Source organism: Colletotrichum orchidophilum, assembly GCF_001831195.1.
Source record: "Colletotrichum orchidophilum strain IMI 309357 chromosome Unknown Scaffold_78.1, whole genome shotgun sequence".
NCBI classification, from domain to species: Eukaryota; Fungi; Ascomycota; class Sordariomycetes; order Glomerellales; family Glomerellaceae; genus Colletotrichum; species Colletotrichum orchidophilum.
In genome coordinates, this window is record NW_019173034.1 from 57,737 (window position 1) to 81,196 (window position 23,460).

A 23,460-nucleotide genomic window follows, 5' to 3' on the forward strand; every position below is an offset into this window, starting at 1 on the left:
TTCCTCTCTTCCCAGTCCCCTCACAAAGACCCTTTCTGTCTTCTTTCGCCGTATAAGTGGCTCTCGCTTCCCCATCATACTTTGAAACCCCCGCAAGCCGCGTGGAGGGGAGGAGGAACCTTCAAGGTCAAGAGGGGAAAAAAAGCCAAGCTAAGCACAAGGCAAGTTCCTCATCAACAACGGACCAAACTCATGCCCTCTCCCTTTAATCGTCGTCCTCCGTCCGCTCCTTGGGCTCGCGCGGCTCTCTAGGCTCCCGGGGTTCTCTGGGCTCCCGGGGCTCCCGAGGCTCCCTGGGCTCACGCTGCTGGTTGTTATCGCGACGTCCCTGTCCCCTCTGCTGACGACCGCCGTCGCGGCCGCCGTCGCCACCGCCCTGCTGCTTGCGCTCCGCCTCTTGCGCCTCGCGCTCCTTTTGGGCCTTTGCATTGGCCTGCTCCTTGCGGATGACATCGTACAGGTTCGTAAAGGTGCCCTTCCACGAGTCGAGGCGGGTGGCGAGCTCCTGCCATTGCCGCGTGCCAAAGACACGGTAGGTGACCTTGTGGACGAGGAAGACTTGGTCCTGCTGGGAGAGCTTGCCCTCGACGAGGCCGGCGCGGATCACGTCAATGGCCCACATCTCAACCTCCTCGGCGGGGACCTGGAGGGCTTTGGCGACAGCGGCGTACTCGATGCGGCGCGAGGTCGTCTGGGCAGCGAGGGAGGCGAAAGTCAGGAGGCGGATCTTGCGGTGGAGCTTGTCGTGGTCGAGGTTCTCCTTCTCGACGAAGCCAGAGTGCTCGTCGTTAAAGTCGTTGTAGTCCTCGAGGTCCTGCTCCGCAAAGACGTCGAGGAGCTGCGAGTAGACGGGGTGGGTTTCGGAAAGGTTCTGGACCGAGGGTATGCTGCGGATGTCCGTGAAGAGGTAGTGTGTGTTGGACAGGAGGGCGTCGCGGACCGCGCGGAGGGATAGTCTCTGGGCGTCCTCAGAGCCGATCTCCTCCTTATCATCGGCGTCAAAGGTGCGCAGGGCCTTGAGAATATACTCGTAGCTCTCCCTATTTAGGTAGCACATAGTGTCAGCATTTCTGTTGTTCCTCCAGATTCTCTCGCCATGATGCGACATGGACCGGGTATATCATATGATAAAAAAAAAAAACTCACTCTTCCTTGCCAGCCTCCTTGGCAACCTCAGCAATCTCCTCGTACATCTGTCTCTGGAACTCTTCGCCGGTGGCCCACTCCTCGAACCAGCTAGGGAGGTGCTTCAGGTAGGGCTGAACGGCGTCGTACATGCCATGCGACTTGAGGAAGCGCAGGATGGCCATGAAGACGTTGAAACGGATCGGGTTCTCGGGGCTAATGAGGTTGAAGATGGTGCTGAGGGCGTTGAGGCTCAGACCCACGCCGTTGACGGGGCTCGAGGCGATGGGCTTACTGAAGGCGCTGCACAGGGCCGGCAGGTGCTTCTTGGGCTCCTCGGACTGCAGGACGAGGTGGACCATGAGGTTCGAGGCCGCCGTGAACTCCTTCTCGGGCACCGATGACAGCGCCGCCGACTTAGCCACCAGCTTGCTCAGCACTTCCTCCTTCTTGGCCTCGTTCTCGACCAGGGGCTTGATCTCGTCGGCGATGTGGAGGTACTCAGCCATCTCGCGGGCCAGCTCCTGGAAGGAGCCGTCCACAAAGAGCAGCTGCGGCTGCGCCTGTTGTTGCTTCGCTCCCGCCGCCATGATGTCCGGTGGTATTCGGGGGTTTGGGGTTCGAAGACGAAGAGGGGGTGGGTGGGTTCAAGTCGGTGGTTTATGCGGTTGATCGGGGGAGTTGGAAAGAAAAACCAAAAAGAGGAGGTTCCAAACCCGGGAAAAACCAGACGGCCGAAAGTGTGAAAGAATGAGAGAGAGAGAGGGGGCGTGTCGTTTGAGAAAACGGAGACAGGGGGTCGGTCTGTCGTGCGGTGAGTCCAACTGCTTCGATTGCGAAGGCCGACTCCTTCTGCGTCGTCGTTGATGGAGGGGTGGTGGTAAGCAATTTTTTCTGCCACTTTTGCAGTTGTGCGAAAAGCCGTAAACGGGGCTGTAGGCGAAGGCGGTGAAGGAAGCGGGGTGCCAGTCTTGAACTTCAGGCGCTGTACCAAACTACAAGCTATCCATCAAATCATTCACGGATGGACTTTGGCATCTATAGAAAGCTGAATCATTGTTACAGTTCAATTTCGGCTCTGAAATTAACTCTGTAATCTTGCTAAAAACGAAGATCAGGAAGAAAATGGGATGAGTACCCAAGGTAAGGAAAACACGTCGTTGTTCCGGCCCCACCCCGTGAATCTGGTACGCCGGTGAGACCCCACAAGAGCCTGGCGCCGCCCTGTTTCCTCGCGGAGCCGAGGTGTTGGTGCGTACCACCGCTTTCCTCTTGGGCTATCCGGGCCCGATACGCCGCCAATATACTGGCTTACTCTACTCTGTAAGCGCTGCGAGCTTTATCGCGATGCTCTCAACTCTTTCGAGTATCTGCAACCGCGAGCACATGCTATTGACCCATCATGTTCTCAGAAACAAATTTGCATGTCGTTTAAGCTTATTGTTGTATTGGGCCCGGTGGGTGCTTCGATCAAAAACAGCGTGAAACTCCAAACTTTTGCCCATCCGTGCCCGCGTGTCTGTAGAGGTCGTCCAATGCTATACTGCACGACTCATCTCTCTGAGCCTTTGACACTACCAAAAACAATGACTGTTATGTCACAAGCAAGGCTTCTGCCTGGATGGCCAGACGTAGACCCAGGAAGCTAAGAAACCCAAAACAGCACCGATGCTGTCCTCAGACACATCCCATAACCCATGCTCCCAAACAATGAACCCACAAGAAACATTACACAGCATTACTTCCCCCCGTTCTTCTCGGCGCTAGCAATATCATTCTTCGAGTAGATGCTCTCCCCATCGGCCCCATAGAGCGCCTCGTCGCCCTTTCCGCCCATCTCCACGAACTCACCAACAGCCCTCTGCCCGTGAGGGTCAGCCTCTTTTGGCGTCATCTTCTTTGTGTTCTTAGCATAAATGTGAACGGGCTTCTTGCTGTCCCCAACAGGCGGCCTTGTAGTAACCTGCACCGAATTCAAGGAGCTCAGTAGTGTACGTTCTCTGGTCACACCTCGTCGATGAACGTCCAGGCCTTGAATGCCACCAACAAGGCCATCAGTGCTGTCGTTTACACCAGGCTGGTTCTGGATCATCCACGGATGGTTGAGACACTGGTCCACAGTATACCGACGTTCGGGGTCGACAACAAGCATAGAATCAATCAGGTCAACTGGTATAAAAAGTCAGTTTTCGCACAGAGTAAGTGTACTTCAAGGACACTTACGAGCAGGGTCGCCAACGGAATCCCAGTAGGGCGAGGGGTAGTCGAAACGACCGCTCTTGATCTGTTGCGACAGCGTGAAAGGGAATTCCTTGGAGTAGAGCTCGTCCGAAAAGGGCGGGAAGCCACACAAGCAGATGTATAGCACGACACCCAGTGACCAAATATCTACCGCTTTGGTGTACTTTCTGTGTCTGCCCTCGGCCAGAATCTCCGGCGCCACATAACTGGGTGTGCCGCATAGCGTGGTTGTGAAGGACTCTTCACCAATAATCTTCGCCAAGCCGAAATCAGCCAGCTTGACATTGAGTTCCTTGTCAACCATCAAAATGTTCTCGGGTTTAATATCTCGGTGGACAATATTGCGATCGTGCTGCTGTACGTTAACGCTCAGCTCAGATACTTGCGTGATTTTGGACTTACCAGATATTTGATACCCTGGAAGAGCTGCTTGAAGAGCTTGCGCGTCTCGTCCTCGCTCACCTTCTGCCTCATGACAATGAAGTTAAACAGTTCGCCTTCAGGAGCTAGCTCGAGGACCAGATACACGGCGTTCCGTTCGTTAAACGTGTCCTTCAGGCAGAGGACGTTGGGGTGGCTGACGCCCATGAGAACAGCAATTTCCTGCTGCAGGCCCTCCTGCTTTGATCTCTCCTCCATGCCGGTCGTTTTCGTGAAAATCTTGACGGCGTACCTTTGGCCGGTAGATTTTTCGACACATAAAAACACTTCGGCAAAGTGGCCCTTGCCCAGCTTCTCTAGTAGAGTGTACTGACTCAGGAAGGCGCTGGATTGCCGACTTTTCGGATATCGGAAGATAAAACGAGCCTTGTCAATAACTGCGATCTCGTCCTGTTCCTGCAGCTCTCTCCGCTTGTTGCGGCCCACGATGGCCTCGTTGACGAAGGTTCCGTTACTTGACAGGTCCTCCAGAATCGCAACGGTATCGCCGCCCTTGTTCTCGGTGAAGATCAGGCAATGTCTGTTAGAGATGATGGGATCGTCCACGACGATGTCTGCGGGCTGTCAGTACCAACACCACCACGGCTACGCCCGGAAACACGCTACGGGCTTACCGCACTCCGGATGACGTCCAATCAAGTAACCGCCCGAGGCAACTCCCTTGACCTTTGTGCGCTCATATGCCTCTTCCTCCTTTTGCAGGGACGACTTTCCCTTCTGAGCCAGGCTTGTTGACTCTTTCACCTCGAGGGCGTCCGGCAAGGGGCAGGCAGCCCGCCTCTTCATGACCACAACCTTGCCATATTTGGTATCGAGCGGGAACAAGTATCCCCATACACCCTCCTTCACCTCGTCCTCGACCTCGTCCGAGAGGGCGTCCTTGATCTCGCTAGCATATTGCGAGAAGGCCTGGGTAGCCTCCTGGGGAGGCGATGAGATATTGTTAACGACTTGCGACGCGTCCTCCTTATCGCGGTGGTTAACCTGACTGGGCCGTCCTTCCGGGGGTGTGGCGGTGGGCTCCTTGTAGACCTCGTCCGAATCGCCGGACCTTGTGACTGGTGAGGGAAGCTGGTGCTTCTTGGAGACTGGCGTCTTGTGCTCGGGTTCCGGTGATGTCCTGTCGGAGCGGCGGGGCTTCTTCGCATCCAGCTCGGATTCTGGCAGAGAGCCCTTTGGCAGGGAAAGACGATTTAGGATTTTACACCAGAAGGCCGGACAGATCAGTAGACGACTCACTCTAGTTCGCTTCAATTGGCTCTTTTCGGATTGAGGAGGAGCCATGGCCTCGGTTGGTGAATACTACGGCCTTGTTGGATTCGCGCAAGTGGGATCTCGAAGGCAGCAGGCGAGTACAGTAAGGTAAGGAATGGTTACGTCGGAGGTGATTAATGGATACCAGGTATGTGGCGATCTCTGGTTATGACAAGCTAGTGACCTCTGTACGGCTAAACGATTTGTGCACACAGCTCTGGGGATAACGTATAACGTGTGTGAATGTTATAACGAATTGGGGATGTGAGATGTTGGAAGTGTTGCCTAAGGTAAGGGAGAGATGACGGATGGAGAGGCTCTTCCCGTTAATAAACCAGCTGCTCAGGAAAGGCAAGCCCCGAGGAGTGAGCGTGGAGTGCAGCCTGGGAAATGGACGAGCAACTGCGCACTGCGGCCTGCGTATTGGACGGGCCCAGGAAGTCAGTTCCCCAAAGTGGAGAGGAGGGCCTCGAGGTGCTGCCGTGCTGGTGCTCGAGCTAACGAACAGGCCAGGCAAAAAAGTGGAAGAACCAATCAAACGCCCCTGGCAATTGACCTGTGCAAGCTACCGGGTCTCGTCAGGTTGTCCCTGTGCCCCGGTGCTGGTTGCTGCTGGTTCTGGTGCTGGTCCTGGGGGTCCCGTCCGCTGGCCTGGGCTGGGCTGGCAAGCTGGATCCGTCACCCGTACTGGGCTGAACTATGAACACCGCCTCAGACAAGCTGTAGGTTGACAGGGCCTTCCTTTTCTCGGATCGAGGACCACCTCATGCCAGGACAAAGTGGGTCCTCGAGGATCGAATGACTGCAGCGCTGCAGCCTAGACATGCGGTCATCGGCTGTTTCCTGCAAGCTCTCTCTTCTTGTCCTCTGCCCGGTTGGCTAAATGCAGGAATTCGAAGGGGGGTTTTCCCAGTTCAGTCCTTTTTTTCTCGGATTTCGAGGCCGCAGGTCGCGTCCAGATCTGACAGACACAAGTGCAGATAAGATAAGGTGCAGAGGCAAGGTAACGTCGAGAGGTGGTCGTGGTCGTTGTTAACGGGGTCGCACAAAATCGAAACGACGAGCGTATTGGTGTTTCAACAAGCAAGAGGACGAGAACAACGACTGTGTGAGAAAATGAAATGTTGATTGAACACTCCAGGTTTTTTTCCTTGGGAATCGGAATGACTCCCATACCCTTCCATATGAATGCGCCGCCAACCCATGAAGTGTGAGCAAGAACCGCCCCGCGTGAAAGAGATAGCTCTCCCTTCCCTTCCCGCCTCCGCTCTAACATGAACCATGTGGCGGAAGAACAGGTCTCATGTGGCCATGTTTTCTCACAAACCTCAGCTGTCACGTCCTGCGATGCTTGCTTTGACCCACTCAACCACCAGCAGATGATTAAGAGACAAACACATAAATCATACGGGCTACTGCTCATGCAAGTGCTTCTTCATCATCTCGAGAATTCCGACATTCTGGTCACTGTCCCTTCCGACATGGTTCTTTGACAGGTTCAAATCGTCCCGAACGGGTTGGCGAACGAGCTTTATGCAAAAACCCGCTTCTTCCCCATCTCGATTCGCCAACCTAAGACATCTCATCATGTGCCGCTCGAATAGTGATGTCCCCCTCCAAACACCCTCCAACGATGAATCTCCATAGAGAGAGAGGGGGGGAGAGAGAGAGAGACGGGCAAGTCCTCATCGCATGTGACCCTCTGCCCTAGTCCTTTTGGCCACTTCGTTAGAGAAGGTGCGCCTCCCGTCGCCTGCTGTGGCCAAGTATTATACCACAGAAATCGGGAGGTGTGATTCAAACCCCGCTGAATTTACACGTGAGTGGCTCACCTGTCACCAAACGACTCACGATTCCATTCCTCTGTTACCTTTTCTTCTTTTATTCAGGCTGTCAGTGGCAACGACTGTTCCGTGTTCAATGCCTCGACCAGCCAAAACGTACTAGTTAACTTTGTATTCATCATTTCATTACTATTACTATCAATACATACACACACACACACACACACAGACAAGCACTCGCGCACAACGGCCGTCTCTGCCTCTCCAACCCTTGGCCGTATCCAATGAAGGACTACTCCAAATACACCTGCTGGTCGCTCGTGCCTATCATCGAAAGAGCACACATGCTATATGTGAGAACATGGTCCCGTGACTCTCCTCATGTCCCGCAATGAAAATAGGTAGCCTGTCGCCCGGTAAAGAAAAATCACTCCAGGCCCTCGAAACGCAATATGTCCTCTCGTAACGACAGTGTCAAAGTATGCCAAGCATTTCCTCTTCGCCTCTTGTCACTGCCAAGATGTTTTCATCCATCGTCACACTCAAAGTCGTAGTCGTCTGTTGATAAGTGAACTTCGAGAGAAGACCTACGTCTCGTGTGCAGTGCAAAGGCCAGGCACATATTCAGTTGTCCTAGCCGCTCGAGACAGGTAGGTCGCTACCTTTCCGGAATCGGGCTCTTAGCCAGACGTCCTCCCGCGCTTACTCTCTTCTGTAAACGGGCTTCTCTTTCCCGCTGTAGCTTTTCGTTGGGACTGAGATTGCCTGGCAGTGACCCGACGCTGTCGTTTGAAAATCCGGTGCTCCGTCCTCGTTTCTCTTCAATATACAATTGCGCGCTTCGGCTCAAGGGGAAAGCTGGCATCGTCAACGGAACTTCTGCGCCGTTCTGTAGCAGCATTTCTGCCACCGGAAATGGCACCATTCTATCTGTCTCTGGAGGTTGCCCAGGAGTGGGAGAAGGTGACGCGGGATCCGCAGCCGCCAGCGCCAGGAAAACTGCGTGGGTTCCACGAGATCTATCCGTGACATTGGGACTGGCTCTCAGAGCCAGGGCGTATATCACCTGCTGAATCTCGTTCTTCTTGATAGCCGCCAGCAAAGTATCTTCGGGATTTGGATAACGCGAAAGAGTGGCTGAAATCGGCTCAACGTATGCCCTATCCACGTACTTTGCCGTGATGAACCTCAACCGCATCTCTCGGGTTGCCTGGGGTGTCGGCTTGTATCCAGGCTCGAGCCTCGCTTCCCAAATCATGTTGGACACCCTATTTCCAACGAGAAGCAAGAGCTCGACAATATCAGAGGTGAAGGAGTTGATGTCCAGGGTTAGAGACCGCACTTTGCTGATGTGCGTGCCGAGGGAACGGTGAATGCCGCTACACTCAATGCACAGAATAATGGCTAGGTTGATTGAGACCCATTCGACTTTGGTGCCCGACCCGCAGTCAGCGCACCAGCAATTCCCTTGGTCGTTGTCGCGAAGCAATTGGAGCAGCTTGTCGGGATTCTCGTCAAAACTTGAGCTAGTCGATCGATGCGTGCTGGGCCGAGCGCCCACAGTGATTCGACGTACGGGTGCGCTGTTTGGGTTCGTGTGATTGTGGTGGCTGTTATGGCCAACAGATGGGCTCTTGCCGGTGAGGATTGAGCCAATATCTCTCTTGATGTGCCCTGAATCGCTCGGCGTGGACTTTTCTCTCATGATGCGGCCTTCGACCGCACTCTGCAGTGCGTTGTTTATAGACGTTATCCAACTGTTCATGTCTTCTTCGGATGTTGCTTGGTAGACACGTTTAAATTGGGGCGTGATGACTTCAAAGCAGAATCGACGCTCGGCATTTCGCGCCTCTCTTACGGATGCCATTCTCAAATCGATTGGATCGTTGTGCAAATCTAGCCTCTGTTTCCAGTTGCTATATTCCGAGAGCTTGCCCTGATCGAGAACAATCCAGAACCTGCGGCTTGTCAGAGCGGGCAAAATGCCACGGGGTTTCCCAGGTGAACTTACTTGTGCCAACCCTGCTTGTTCAGGTTGCGGGGGTCGACGTGATTGCTTCCGCCCTTGCTAAGAGACCAGAGTAGGCCTTCTTTACGCTGGGTGCTGCTGGCGCCGGATGATTGTCCATAGTCTTTCTCTTCCAAGTCACGAATTCCTTTGAATTTTGAGGCTTGAGCGGGACTTCCAACAGAAGAATTGCCCAGACTACCCGGGGACCGAGATAGTTCGGGGGAAGCCATTGAAAGCGAAGGATTCGAACCAGAGGACATTGCTATCTTCAGTTGAGATCCTGTGCTGTCGGCACGGCCTAGATCACTATCGGAAACGCACGCATTTGCGGTTGAGCTCGCAACTTGACCACTGCTCGTACTAGATACCGGCACGGGATCGGGCTCATTGTACGGCTGGTTGCTTTTCTCGAGCAGTCGTCTCTTTTCTTCACGCTCGCGCCTTTGGTACTGATATTCCTTATCGGCCTCTTGTACTTCGCTTGATAGTGCCTCCAATTGCGGTAGAAGAGTATCAATCTTCTTCGCCGCCTCGAGGAAGCTCTTCGTCTGAGCATCAGCGTACCGCGTGAGGTGGGACAGCACTTCCTGTTCTTTCCGGCCGCCATGCAAGTCTTGCATGAAGCTGGAGTAGTCGAATCGCTTGAGCTCGAAGTTACGACGTTTGGTTTGGTACTTTGAGTCGCTCTCTGCCAGTTTCTTAGACTTGACGGAGTCGTGTCGCTGACCGAGATATCTCGAGACGTAAGCATAGTAATCCTTGCTTTCCTCTTCAAAGTCTCGTTTCTTGGCTTCGGCTTGCTTGATGTCCACCGTGTAGAATTTGTCCAGTGGATCGATCACAATCCGCTTCAGGTTGACAGTGTTTGTCCGCTCATAAGCAAGGATTTCCCGAGCAATCTTGTCAAAGTAATGTTCAATGGCTGGTTGAACAGCATTGGCGTTTGTCGAAGAGGCTTCCCGAAGAGTATCAATGAACTCGGAAAAATTCTTGTTCGCCTCCTGTTGTGCCTCGTGTGCTTGTTTAGCCATCTTGAGCACGCGCTTCATCTGCGTCCGCATGTTACCCGTCTTTTGCTCCAATGACTTGATTGTCGCTCTGAAGACAGGTCCATCGTCCGGTACGAGAACATCGTCGGTGGGCTTGGGGCATGCGACGTCTACTTTGATCGGCTCCGATGCAGATTGTGGCAGAGGGAGTACGGTGGTTGAAGACGTATTGCCTGGCAACGGCGATAAGGGCTCGTCTAACTCGGCATGGCTGACCCGAGAATCCACAGTCTGAGACGAGGCGACACGGATCTTGGGAGGGGCGGTCAGTAGGAAGGGAGGGGATGGCGAGTTCGGGTGGCTGAGCGGCAAGACTGGGTCTGAAAGAAGTCAGCTGCAAGCCACGGGTAAGAAATACGAGCGAAGTCTTACTCGACACCCAGTAGGAGAAACTAGCCAGAGTATGTAGACAGTGGGCGCGAGGGTCGTACTCGACGAACTATGACGGGGTTAGCGATGCTCCAAGCTATGATCCGTAGCCAACATACGCTGCAGGAATTCCTCCATCCACCGCCCCTGTCTTCTATACTCTTTGGGGGTTTCCATTTCCAAGTCCATTCAAAAGAGACGGAGGGAGTGCCTCCAGTCGCAAAATCGCCTACCAACTCAACGTTGGAATTCTTGTGTAGGTTCGGGTCCGCGTGAAACTCGCGTGTGACCAGGTTCTCTACTTCGCGGGGTGTAGATGCATAGACATAGGTCAGTCCGTTGATTTGTGTATCGGTCGTTGCTACGGTGTCGGCGCCGCCGTTGGTGACGAACTGCTGCCCTTGACGAATAACGAAGGTAAAGGTGAAGACTAGCTCGTCGTCTTGGTTGAGCTTCAGGATGAAATTCGGTACGCCGCCGGGACTCGTTACGACTTCAGTATCCTGCAAATGCGATGTTGAGCGCATGTCACCGAGAATCAAAGGAGCAGGGGAGAAGCTGGTGCTCCTATTTGCGCCGACGAACCTGAATGAATTCTATGGGAGTGCCGTCGCCTAGCGGACGAGAGGCCGAGACTCTAGTGGCGGGGAACGAGTTGGGAACGATGTTTACAGAAGAGCACCTTCGCGGGTTGCAGATGACGAGAGAAGATATGGATACTGCGTCAAAGAGTTAGCAAGCGGGCGCGCAAGGCTGCATGCTTGAACAGGCAAGGCAAGCAGGGCGAGCAGAGGGCGGGAGATCGCACGTCGTTTCTGGTCTTTAAGATAGAGAGTAGCCCCGTCATCGGGCTTGCTGCTAACGATGCCCATGTTGAGATATTGATCTGGGAATTAACGGCGCATGAAGATGAAGGATGTCGGAGGTGAGGCAGAGGGAGCGCCTCTTTGGTAGTCGGCGGGCTTCGCAGCGCGGGGTCGCAAGTTAGCCAGGATCGTGAACATTTGGCGACGCAAGACGAGACCAAGCCACAGCCACGGGCAGGCGGTACGGAAGTGTGGACTGAGTAGCCAGGTTCGAGACGCTGCGGGAGGCGGCGACGGCCTGAGCGAAGGGGTAAGGTAAAGGCTGCGGGGGAGATAATGGCACCGGTGGCGTCGACGACTATTTGGGTAGGGTTGGGAGTCAGAGGTAAGATGCCGGAGAAATTGTGGTAGTTGTAGAATGAATGGGAAATGAACAAGAGAGTCACGGAAATGCAAAGATTGAATGTTGCGATCCAATGTCGAAGGAGGACCACCTGCCTGCTGGGCTGCGGAACGTCTGCCTCAGAGGCCTGTTGCTTGTCGCTCGCTGTCACCGTTGCCAGCTAGGTATTGCTGAAGTGCTTGCCTGCTGCCGCTGATGGGCTCCTCTGGTTCCCCCCCCTCCTTCACGGTGTCGTCAAGGCCCGCATTCGGTCCAAGATACCTGTGTCGCTGCGGAGATTTCCCACACCAACCAGGTACATGCACTTCGTAAGGTACGCAAGGCATGTAGGCTGGACTTGGCCGGGCCGGGCGTGTCACTCTGGTGGTCTGGAGGAAGGTAAGGTACCATGCCACATTACCCAGGTACTGTGCACAGCGCAGGTGCAGACTGAGGCCCCAAGTTGTTCCCCCGTTGTGACGTTGAATCAAGCCCGCCCACTTCATCTTCAGGCGCCAGGGTTGGCAAAGACGAGATTGGCGCCGATTTCACTTTTATCCCGACCCCTGTCCGCCGGCCTCAATTCCCAATATCCACCTCTCCTCGTTCAGCCTTTCCAATCCCAAGCATCGGGCTGCATCAACGACAACAACACAAGGTACGAAGAGCTGTACACTCACGGCAGGCATGGCATTCAGGAACGCCGACCACCTCATGGACACAAGACGTCTCGTAGCCTTGTCGAGTCCAGGAACAGCACCAACACCAACACCAACACCGCCAGGCATCTCATCTCGGGTTTCATGTGCCCTCCTAAATCCTCTTTGGGGTGCTGAACAGCGTCCACGTCTCTCCTTCATTCCAGGATCAGCGGCGGCCTCTTTCACTTTTTAGCCATCTCTGGTGGGGTCAGCAGCTCAAGGTCCGTCGACAGTTGACCAAAGCGCATGGGATCACCACACCACCTGGCCCTGCCTATCCTACACACATTACCTTAGGCGGGCGGTAGGCCGTAGCAAGCACCTTGGCACTCTCATTTCTTCATGACAAGCATGAACATGCAACAAGCTAACTGGGCCCCCTCCACCCTTGGTGTTTGCCCCTCCCAAAAGTCCCGACTTGGGGAAGCGAATCAAGCCCGGCAAGTCGCGAGATCTTGAACACCCTCTCGGACACCATGCGTCCGTCCTTCGAGCTGCTTTGCGTGGAGACATGGCCCTGTCTGTTGGCGGCAGGCCAAGGATTTCGTTCATCACATCGACGAAGCGGCTCTTGCAAGCTGCTCGCTTGATTCTGACGCTTTTGCCGGTTTCCTGGTCCAAACTTCCAGAGAGTCGGGATCCAACTCGTCAACTTGCGACGACACCACCTGCAGGTTACCCATTGTGCCTCTGCATTGCATCAAGAAAGGGGCAGCTGTTGAGGGGCCTTTGGAGAGGGGCTTCGCAGTCCTCTCAAGTCTCGACCGTCTTGAAAGTCAATTGGCGCTCCTCCTTCTCCTCCCACCAGGAACTGACTCCTGGCTTTCTCGAACCATTCGTCTAGCCATTTGGGTTCAGTCTTGGGTTCATCATTTTGTACTACTACCTACTAAGGTTCCGGGGAGCATTTACGCCTCTCTCCCATGCCTCTGGGCCAAGCTGGTTCCAGCCGACTCTCAGGTAAAAGAGGATGGAGAGCCGTTTGAAACTTTCTCCCGCAGAAACAGCGTGCCTGTCAACGGTTAACGGGCGCCGGCCGCCATGGCCTGCGCGGCGTGGCTGTCTGATCGGTGCAAAGCTAAGAGAATCCCATACGCGCCTTGATAAGTACTATCACCCTGACTCCTTTCGAATGTGGCGGTGGTCCCGTAGACACCGTCAGCAGCTTTTTGTTCCTACAATGCAAAAACCAAAGTGTCTCGGCCACGTCTCTACACGCTAGCATCGAACTTGCAACCTGCCACCAAATGCCAAATACTCTGCAACGCAGACGTTCCGACTTGTTGGCGCCATATTGGGTAATCTCGCCTCTTTGGCTCATTACGGCTCTAGCATCCGGACTCGACCGTGCGTGTGAGATAAACGATGGACCATGCAATCCCCAGCATCCCAGCGGCAGACAAGGAACATCCCTCGGACAAAATTGAGACGAATGATTGGGCAGTTGCGCACAGAGAACACAGCGCCTAGAGCCCTTATTAACCTTGGGCAGCTTGGAACTACGAGTTCCCAGTCTGTCTGCCAGGACGCATCGTCGATCTGCCTAACCTGACCATGATGAGAGACTATCATCACCAGACTATCATGACATCCATAATGTACGCACTGCTGCTTCAAACGACCCGAACTTCATATACGCCGGCGTAACCCATTGTTTCGTAGAAAAATGTGAACAGTGTCGCAAAGCTTCCGCCGGCGAAAAAAAAAAAAAAAGCAAAAGATTTGACCGAAACAGCAAATGTTAATTTGGTCAAAGAAAACGCTTAATAAGTACCCGCATACGGAGGTAATATCAGATGCAGAGGATGATGAGGACTGGGAAATGAGGAGCTGCGCATAACGGACTAGACATGCGCGTTTAGGACGCTCCCTCTCTGCTCCAAACGAATTACTGATTCGCTGGCCATGGAGATAATCTTGGGCCCTTTGGCGGATGCAGTGGAGAAGAAAGAAAATTGAAAGAACAGAAACAAATCGAAATAAGCGGCTAAGACATATGAAGCGGAAACATGTGACTTGGTGATATCTTTTGGCCCTTTCAACTTTGAAACTGCTTACGTAGTATAGGCCAAACCGCTTTTAATGTTTTCACAACACGCAGGCAGTTTCCTCTGGTACTGGTAGTCTCAATTCAAGTAGAAAAGTGAGGTGATCTGCAGGAAGACAGGCCACTGCTAGGCCAGGGAGAATCTTCGTATTGAAGGCGAGATAGCCAAGCATGGCGGCGGCAAATGTCGCATCGTGAGTACAATAGTACGCGGACTTACCGCAGGAGAGCTTGAAAGGGAATCTTACACGAACCGATGAAAGAAAAGAAATATTCAACGTCACCGACTTTTCTCTTGGATCTTCGATCGGGGGGAAGTTCCGTGAGAGTCTTTTTATTCAGTTTTGTCGCAGCGCAACTCAAAGCCATTGTTGAATAGTACTTTTGCCTCAAGAATTTGCAGCAGAACACCGAGACTCTTTGCATGCCGGTATTTTGGTATCTCTTCGCTCGTAGCTTTCTAGAGTCCAGATTGAGTTTGTCGTATCGTCAGGCCAGAAGTGCAGTGGCCAGTGGTCCGGCCCTGTCCACGGGTACCTACCCGCCGGTCAGGCATCATCGATACCCGATACGCCCAGCAGCTACGATTACCTACCGCCACCAACCGATACCACCATAAGCACCAAGTTCCTCTCCTGTGGTATGTATCTAAGGATTGAAAGTTAAGGCAGGTGGGCAGTAGGTAATTAATTGCTGTATGTACTAGCCTCCCCGCCCCTCGTGCTCTCCCTACCGGGGCCGCTTAGCGCCGCACAGGGCCGCAGGTACCACCGTGCCACCTTTTCCTGAAAAGTACAAGGGGTCCCGGCAGTCACCACATCTCCTTTTCTGCCAATGACGTGTGTCACCTGCTGCACCAAACATCTACCCCCAAACCTTCTGAGAGTCCCCAAGCGGCTGCAGTGTGCTTGACCGATCAACACCACCGTCGAAGTCTACGGCCACCGCATTTCGCCGCAACCTTCATCTTCTCCAATCCCCCCGACCAACCGATTTCTCCCGCTGTCGCGACCAGAACCTTCGTCACAACCCCAGATCGACCTGTCACGTCTACGAAAAAGGTCTACGGCTGACCACTGCGAGCCACTAAGCTGGTCATTCAGCGCTGGTACGAGAATGATCGCTCTCTGATAAATTGAGCCCCGTTATCGTTCACGTCCGACGTTCGACCCCACGCATCTCCGGACCCGTTACGATCAGCGATCATGTCATCAGCTTCTAGGAGCTCGTGGATGCCGGGCCGTCGAGTCACTAGCAACCGCCTTAGTATGAGACCGAGAGGAGCGTCCAGGGGCAACATCACCGTCGTCAGCCATGACGATGCCTACACCTTTGCTTTGCGAGTTGCATACCTCAACCACATTCTCCAACCTAGACAAAAACGAAAGCAATATGTTGCCGCCCCGAAACCAGCCCAGCGAACCCATACGAGCGTCACCGAACTGGTCGGTCAATTCGTCTCGTCGGGTTCCAACAGCATCAAGCTACCACATGGCTTCCAAAAACCCTTGGAGAAAAGACTCAAGAATGTCCTGACAGGGAAGGAACCCATGCAAGGCTTCAACGACTCGGCTTTGAAACGAAGCTTTGCCGAAGCATACACAGCTTTCACCGACAAGAATTTCCAAAAGTCGGTGGAAAAGGATCGAAAGCTCGAGCCTTACGTCCTCATGTTTTACTCGTCTGCAACCAAGGCCAACCAAAAGTACGCCCAGCTGACATCGGCGACGGACGACTCGTGGAAGGAAACGGCAGACAGACACATGGCCATGTTCATCAGGCTAGTGGCGCAGACTCTTCGAGACCAGGGGCACGACAGAGACAGGCCCGAGTTGATGAGCCGGTTGCATACTTTGGAGAACAAGCTACTCACTAGGGACCAAAACTTGTCCCTAGACGCTGCCCAGGGAGAGGGTAACACGATCGAGATCGTTGTTCCTCCGAGTACCGATGTCAAAGACATGCCGCTAGTTCTCACTGTGGCCCGCATATTCGGTCGATCCAACTCCGAAGTACAGTCTGATATCGAGGCCAGCCGATATATTTGGACCGAGGAAAACGCGATCAAGGACATGAAGAACTACCAACAAAGGCTGGCTTCAGGTGCGCCTGGCGCCCTGAGGAGTCAGGACTTTGATGTCGAGGAAGCCTTCCAAGAATGGAGGAGGGCCGAAGCGCCGCATCTCTCTCAAATCATTCTCGATATTTTGACGGTCAATCCTGAGTTGGCCAAAACGTCAACCGGCGGAATGGAAAAGCCGCTTCCCGGGCGGCCCATGTCAGTGTTTGGGACAGAGCAATCATACTCTGAGATCAGCAAAGCAATTTCTAGCCCGGATGGTTCCATCCTGAACTTCGACAGCTCCATTAACTTTGATTCTCTATCTCTTGATGACTCCAGCCCGGAGTTCGAAGAGGCGGTCTACACATTCATACCGAACGACACAAGAGCATTCTACAAAGCTATCCTGAAAGACTGCATGACGTACGACCAACTACACGCTGATCCGGCAGCAGAATTTACTCCAATTTCGAAGCAGTCTGGGGATTTGCTCATGGAACTAAGCGTATATTGGCGCCTACCACAGATTTCACGGCTGATTGCTTTTGTGGAGGTCATTGTCAAGAAGTTTCTCGACGGAGAGCTTCCCGCCGAGGATCTTCTCACTGCAATGAACCGCGTAAAGACATCGGGCGAGGAAGTGAAGAAACCGCCACACTTGCACCAGTACAACGCCGGCTTGCTCGACGTTGACCAAAGTCGTTGGACGATTCACGATTTTGCCGTATATCAGCAGACACTACACAGTCTCTACGACGCTCTGCTGCGAGATCTTTACAATCTGATGCTCAATTGTTACGCAACTAAAGCACCAAGCATTGCGGCCGTGATGGAGCTATTGGAAGACCACATCCATTCGGATCCTGCATTCTCCGCAAAGCCTGAGCAAGCCCAGGAGTTTGCTACTCATCTCACCGACGGCATGAGACGTGCTGCCACGGACGCGTACAATGCGTTCGTTCACGACAAGCTCCCTAATCATGCATCCGAGTGGCAATTTACCCACGTTGTAGAGCTCGGCCGGGCGGTCACCAAGCTTTCGAATAAAATTCAAAAGCGATACAAGAATATCCCGGATATCATGGGCGTCAAGCCCTGGCAGGTTCTCGTGGATGTGATGTTTCCCAGCTACGAAAGAGACGCACAACACATTATTGAACGGACTATCGCGGTTGCAAAGGAGAGTGGCGAAGAAATCAACATGCAGGATGGGTTCAATCTCTACAAAGAGCTAGTTGACATGCGTCGGACACACCACGCGGCGTTACCTGACAAGCCATTCGAGTTCCAGATCGAGGAACTTCTGGTGGATTTCGTTTGGCGATGGGTACGCAACGCCGAGAGCGTCATGGTCGAATTGGTCGATAACGCCATCAGCGAAGATCCGTTCCAAGTCAAGACTCATAACCCCGACGGCATTCCTTCGGACAATGAACGACACAGCTCCTCAGTTGTCGACATCTTTTCAATGTTCCACCAAACTATGGAGCAGGTCTATCAGCTGGAATGGGATAGCGACGTCCACCACGCCAGGTTCATGACGGCGCTAGCTCGCTCTTACGCAGCTGGTATTGGCCAGTACTGCGAAGAACTTGAGAAACGGTTTGCCAAAGAGATGGACAGGCCAACGGCGCAAGAGGCTGCAGCCGCGAACCAAACAACCCAAGAAAAGTTCATGCAGTATGCTCAGTATGCTCGAGACGCCTGGAATACCAAAGATGCCCCTGAGCCTTTCCAATTCTATCCCGAGGTTTGTACCTGCTTCACTAGGGTCCAATTGACTTACTAACATTCTCCTAGTCTTTCGTCAAGCTCAACAACATTGAGCATGCCATGCAAGCGCTGGACAAGCTAGAAAAGTCGATGAACGTCGACGCTTGTGCTGATGTTTTGCAAAAGGCTGAGCGCCTCGGCAAGCAGCAACCAAGACGGCCTAATAAGTACGTCTTCACAATCAAGATTGTTGAAGCCGAAGATCTGAAGGCTTGCGATCCCGGCGGTTTCAGCGATCCGTACGTGGTTCTCGGAGATGAGTACCAGAAGCGCCTCTACAAGACACGGATTGTGTACAGGAACCTGAACCCTCGCTGGGACGAATCCGTCGATATTACAGTGTCGAGCCCACTCAACATTATTGCCACTATTTGGGACTACGACACCTTTGGCGAACACGACTTTGTCGGCCGTACATCGCTCAAGGTTGACCCGATCCACTTCAGTGACTACCTGCCTCGCGAGTACTGGCTCGACTTGGACACCCAGGGTAGAATTTTGTTGCGCGTGAGCATGGAAGGCGAGCGCGATGACATTCAATTTTACTTTGGAAAGGCGTTCCGGCACTTGAAGAGAACAGAGAGAGATATGGTCCGCAAGATCACGGATAAGGTATGTTTCATCCCGTCGCACCTAGATTCAACTGCTAACACTATTCTAGCTCCGAGCTCAAATCAGCGCTACAATCTCTATCGAGACTCTGCGAAGATTAGTCAAAGGTGGCGGCATTGGTTCGCAGGTGACCAGTCTGTGGAAAAAGAGGGCTTCGACCATGCCAGTGGTCACCACAGCAGGCGACATCGAAGGGGCATTGCAACCATTGTTCCACTACTTTGACCAAAACTTTGCCATCATGAAGCAAACTTTGACAGATGCCACGATGCTAGCGGTCATGACACGTCTGTGGAAGGAAGTTCTTCAGGCGATAGAAGGTCTGTTGGTGCCACCTCTGTCCGAGAAGCCCTCTTCGCAAAGGCCCCTTACCCAAAAGGAGATTGACATTGTCTACCAATGGTTGAACCTTCTCTTCGAATTCTTCAATGCCAAGGACGACTCGGGAGAGCAATTAGGTGTGCCGCAGGACGTCCTGAAGTCACCTAAATGGCACGAGCTAGCAGCTTTGAACTTCTTCTACTTTGAACCAACAGATACTCTGATTAGGGAATCTGAGCGGATGGCCGCTGCCAACGCCCAACGCGCGACACAGATGCTTCTACAAGAGAAGCACGAAAACCGACTCTCGGCTCCCGCAACTTTTGGGCCAACCTTTAGCGGCGGGCCTGGAGCTTTCGCCAGCATGGGCACCATCCGACGCGGCAAGAGCATCATGATGAGCCGAAACCTGGGCACGATGAGGAAGGCCAAAGAAGAGAAGCGTAAAGAGGCCCAGGCGGACCCCAGCGATGACATGATCCTCCGCATTCTCCGTATGCGGCCCGAGGCGACGAACTATCTCAAGGAAAGACATCGCCAAAAGGAGCGTCAGGCGGCAGCCGCGGCTGCGGCGCTGATTGTCAAGAATAGCGTCAATCAGGGGTGGAACACGGGAGGTGCGTCAGCCTATCGGGCCAACAACCTGCCCAGACGATGAGAATGATCGACAGCGCGAGGGTGGATGCGGCACAGCGAAGCAGGGCGGACATGGCGAGGCGTTGGCTCTCGTCTTTTTTTTTTTTTTTTAACCTTGCATTTTTGTTTGCTCATCTCGTTCTTGCTTATCGGGCATTTAGGAGGGAGGGAGGAATACTTCGATACCATTCTGGGGAGAGAGCAGAGAGAGAGAGGGAATGATGCCGGAGCGTGGGAGGACTGAGGGACAGTAAAGAGCAAACACACAGCAACCAACGGCCTATTTTTTTTAACGCACGCAAATGTGGTAATGGTTCGACGGCATCATGGGATATATGTAGATACCCCCCCTTTAGCTACGTTATTCACCTCGCCGGCGCCTGCGACTTTTTTTTCTTGTTTTCAAGGAACGAGGGGTTGGTTCTTTCTATTTTCCTTTCTTCTTTGGCTTTTACACGGATAGATTGTAGTTGCAGAGGAATGATGATTCCAGGATTAAAGTGATGAGTTTAATCCAAGACTTTAGTTTTCGTCCCGGATATCAGTGAAGTGTTGCTAGTGCCTGCCGCCTTGTTTGTTCATCTTTGTGTCTGTCTGTCTCTAGTAGTCAGAGAACCGGTGCGTTCGTCAGCGTCGAGGGACATGTCAGCTCGCTGGCTTTGCTGCGTAACTCCTTTGTGTCCATCATCGTGCCTGTCCCACCGCCACCATCAGTATGAGGCGAGGCGAGGCGAGAGCCCCTTCCCCCCGCCGGATAACTCCTGCAGTCTACAGCCATGTCGTGCCGTATGCACTGGAGCTTGCCTGCCCTCATTCTTTTTCTCAGCATCGTTCGACGGCGACCGAAGCCGACAAAAGGGTATCAAATCAGACGGGGCAAGCCGCGCTGCAATGGAATTCATGCCCTGCGTGTTTAAACTTTCGTCTCTTTTCCTTTTCCTCTTGTCTTTCCGAACGCTCAAGGGAAAAGGAGACGAAGTTGGGAGACTTCCAAGAGAGAAAGCTGGATACCGACTAGAGCCGGATATAGGGCAGCAGGCGGATTTGAAAAGCTTATGATAGTCCACTTTCGCAACTACGCAGAAGGCCCCAAGCAGCAGGACAGGACGCATCCGTGAACTGTATTCCCCTCCCTACGAGGAGAGGGAATCGTCTTCAAATGACGACGTTCTAGGCAAGCCGCTCGACTCCCGCCTCCCCCGCCCCCCGGGAGCGACCTAACCTTGCCGACTATGCGATACGACGACGGTTGCTTGTTCGAGAGAGGGCAGGGGAAGTTGCCAAACAATATCAGACACCCAATTATAGCGTCAACCGGGATCATCGCGAATACACCATCCGTTCCGTTCATCGCCCGCCTTGACCTCTGCTAAGCTTAATGGCCTTGAGGGTTCGGTGCTATAGCTCAAGTTTAGCTCGGGCGGGGTTTGTCACAGGAGCTTCACAAGAGCTTCATTACGACCCTGAATGTAGGGCACTTCGGCACCGCTTCAGATTCCTCTCGAAATCGTATCCGTTCATCGACGCACAACGACTCGGATCAGACGCTGTTAGGCTTGTACCTGTAATCTCCTCATGTTTCCATGTGCTTGCGACGTTCCTCGTTCCTCGGCTCCGGAGAGGATTCATGCGCGGTTTGCTTGCGAGGACGGAGTTACAAGCGCGGGGGTCACGACCACCGTCGCATACGTTCTCCCGTATGCGCCGTGGAAGCTTGGGGAACGGCCCGGAGCCCATGCAACAGGCGACTCCGCAAGACGGCCGTCCGCCGAGGGGTTCGAGAAACGGTCGAGAACGACCCTGGAGGGAACACAGAGGAGGAAGGGGGGGGAGTGCGGGGGGTTACGGCGCATCGATGCCCAAAGTCAAATGCCGCGATGGTCGACCGGGACAGTTCCATCAGAAAGACCCCTGACCTGGTCCTCAGATGCGGAGTGAAAGCAAAAAAAGGGAAAAGAAAACAAGATGAACAAAAAAAGCTTTCATATTTCCAAGGCCTAGGGTCCTGTCGGCCGAGGGCATCACGAAGCGCTCATGCGCAGCCCCTCACCCTCTCTCCCTCAGAGCCAATTCTCTTGGCCGAACCATGGTCACGTGCAGGCATGTGAAGAAGGCATACGTCACCAAACTCAAAATACGGCTCAATGTGTTGTTGGCTCCAATCCGTGCCATCAAGAGGTTATTACGATCGTCCGCCTCTGGGTTAGGTACAGCCGTTCAAGGTTTGGGGGTGAAGTTGAAAAGTACATTGAGAGCATGGGATGGCCGGACGCCTGCGATTGCAGAGAGCTCCAAGTGGCAGTACAACAGTACACGATTCCCTCTTTGGTTTGTCGCGTCTTGGGTAATCCTGGGGAAGTTGGGTCCGCTCGGCCAGGTCTTGAAGTTAAAGATATGGAGGGAGCTTGTGCCAGGTCAGAGATATATTTTCTCCGAGTGCAGCGGGCAGCCCGCCGTGTCATGACAACTCTAAGCTCGCTCTTCGATGATGTTACGTGGAGCAAGATCGTGACTGCTCTGCGGTTGCGCGCGATTTGCATTTGCATGAAGACCGCACGAATACATAACTTGGGTCCTTGGCTGTCGGTTCTGGTTGCGGGTGGAGTGCGGTTGAATTCTTTCTCTAGGATGATCCCCTGTGCTTGGGCCTTGAGGTCATAATGTGAAGGCATGGGGACAATTGAAGCTTTCGTTGCCCAAGCATTGCTTAGAGCCTAAGGTTCGAGGTGTGGCTGCTCTCAAAATAGGAACCGCAAGAAACGGACCCTAGTCCGTATTGTCAGACGGACCCTTCTACATGGGAGAAGGGTCTTCTGCTGTTGACAAGTGAGGCTGCCGCAAACTCCCCATCGGTATGAGCTTGACTCGGGCGAAGTTATCGATAACGAGCAGCCCGGTTGGCCAGCGTCACCTGTTGATAACCACCGAGGAGACAGCCCTCCCAATCTCCGCCAAATCAGGCAGCCCGCAATGCATCTTCCACGTTGCATTGCGCTCTGCACCCTGAAACTTGAGCATCCACGTTAATCCGTAAATCAGCAGCTGCTCCACGTGGACGGAGCGTATGAGCGGGTCATGGATAGAGGCCGACCGTTGGCAAGCAGTTAAAGCAGTTGCGTATCAAAACCACAATAGCTCCGAGCGAGCTCCGATGAGAGCCGGCCGAGAAAACCACAGCGGCACAGCCAGCATGTTGATACGACAACCCCAAGTTCTGCATTGCTGCACCGAATTTGCACCTCCGACTGACCCTAGACTTTCACCGTTTCTCTGGCATCATTCTACCGTCGTGGGAACGGAAGCTGGGCAGTGTGACAGTGCTCTAGAGGACCTCGCAGCACGAATCCTTACCGGCTCAATGGTTGGACCAGCGTAATGGGCCTGTTCAGGTCTTCAGGATGACTGCAACGACGACGAGGGTGACCAACGGGCCAATCAGAAGACAATGGAAGGTCTTGCATTCCCTTCTCGTCGGTGAACACCGACTTGATGGGACGCTTGCTGGCGAAACGACCTGTCGCCGACATAAAACGCACGCTTGGAGCGGTGACTGGCGTGCAGTCCATGATTTGGTGGGTGCGGGTTGCAGTGGCAAGTATGCCGAGCCCCCCGATCTCGTTCAAGGATACCATACTTCGTCCTTTCACTGGATGAGACGAGTGGGGGGAGATGAACGCATCCGTGATCCAGAAAAAAGTCATTCCAGCCTTAGCGTGACAGGAAGAAAGAAATGATCCCGTTTGGTGGACGGCTCACGGAGTCGCCGTTGCCCAAGGTTGTCTAGTACCGTCTCATGGCGAGTTCCACTCGATCTTCTTTTTGAATCAACTGTCGGAGACTTGTCTG

At 53.5% G+C, this 23,460-nt stretch overlaps 4 protein-coding genes across 4 annotated transcripts; 1 reads left to right on the forward strand and 3 right to left on the reverse strand.

The window, feature by feature from the left end:
• Positions 1–205: 205 nt before the first annotated feature.
• On the reverse strand, positions 206–1,715 carry CORC01_08899 (PCI domain-containing protein; the record flags this gene model as incomplete). Its single annotated transcript, XM_022620529.1, has 2 exons — positions 206–1,040; positions 1,147–1,715. The coding sequence occupies 2 exons, from the start codon at positions 1,713–1,715 to the stop codon at positions 206–208; spliced, it is 1,404 nt and encodes a 467-aa protein (XP_022472919.1).
• Positions 1,716–2,863: 1,148 nt separating this feature from the next.
• Positions 2,864–5,091, reverse strand: CORC01_08900 (uncharacterized protein; the record flags this gene model as incomplete). Its single annotated transcript, XM_022620530.1, has 5 exons — positions 2,864–3,294; positions 3,349–3,718; positions 3,769–4,361; positions 4,422–4,980; positions 5,047–5,091. 5 exons carry the CDS (start codon positions 5,089–5,091, stop codon positions 2,864–2,866), a joined length of 1,998 nt encoding a protein of 665 aa, XP_022472920.1.
• A 2,412-nt stretch (positions 5,092–7,503) lies between these two features.
• CORC01_08901 (PH domain-containing protein) lies at positions 7,504–11,146 on the reverse strand (the record flags this gene model as incomplete). Its single annotated transcript, XM_022620531.1, has 6 exons — positions 7,504–8,803; positions 8,857–10,225; positions 10,278–10,344; positions 10,394–10,777; positions 10,860–10,993; positions 11,083–11,146. The coding sequence occupies 6 exons, from the start codon at positions 11,144–11,146 to the stop codon at positions 7,504–7,506; spliced, it is 3,318 nt and encodes a 1,105-aa protein (XP_022472921.1).
• A 4,269-nt stretch (positions 11,147–15,415) lies between these two features.
• CORC01_08902 (uncharacterized protein) lies at positions 15,416–19,636 on the forward strand (the record flags this gene model as incomplete). The annotated part of the gene is made up of 3 exons (XM_022620532.1): positions 15,416–18,022; positions 18,073–18,657; positions 18,707–19,636. 3 exons carry the CDS (start codon positions 15,416–15,418, stop codon positions 19,634–19,636), a joined length of 4,122 nt encoding a protein of 1,373 aa, XP_022472922.1.
• Between the last annotated feature and the right edge of the window lie 3,824 nt (positions 19,637–23,460).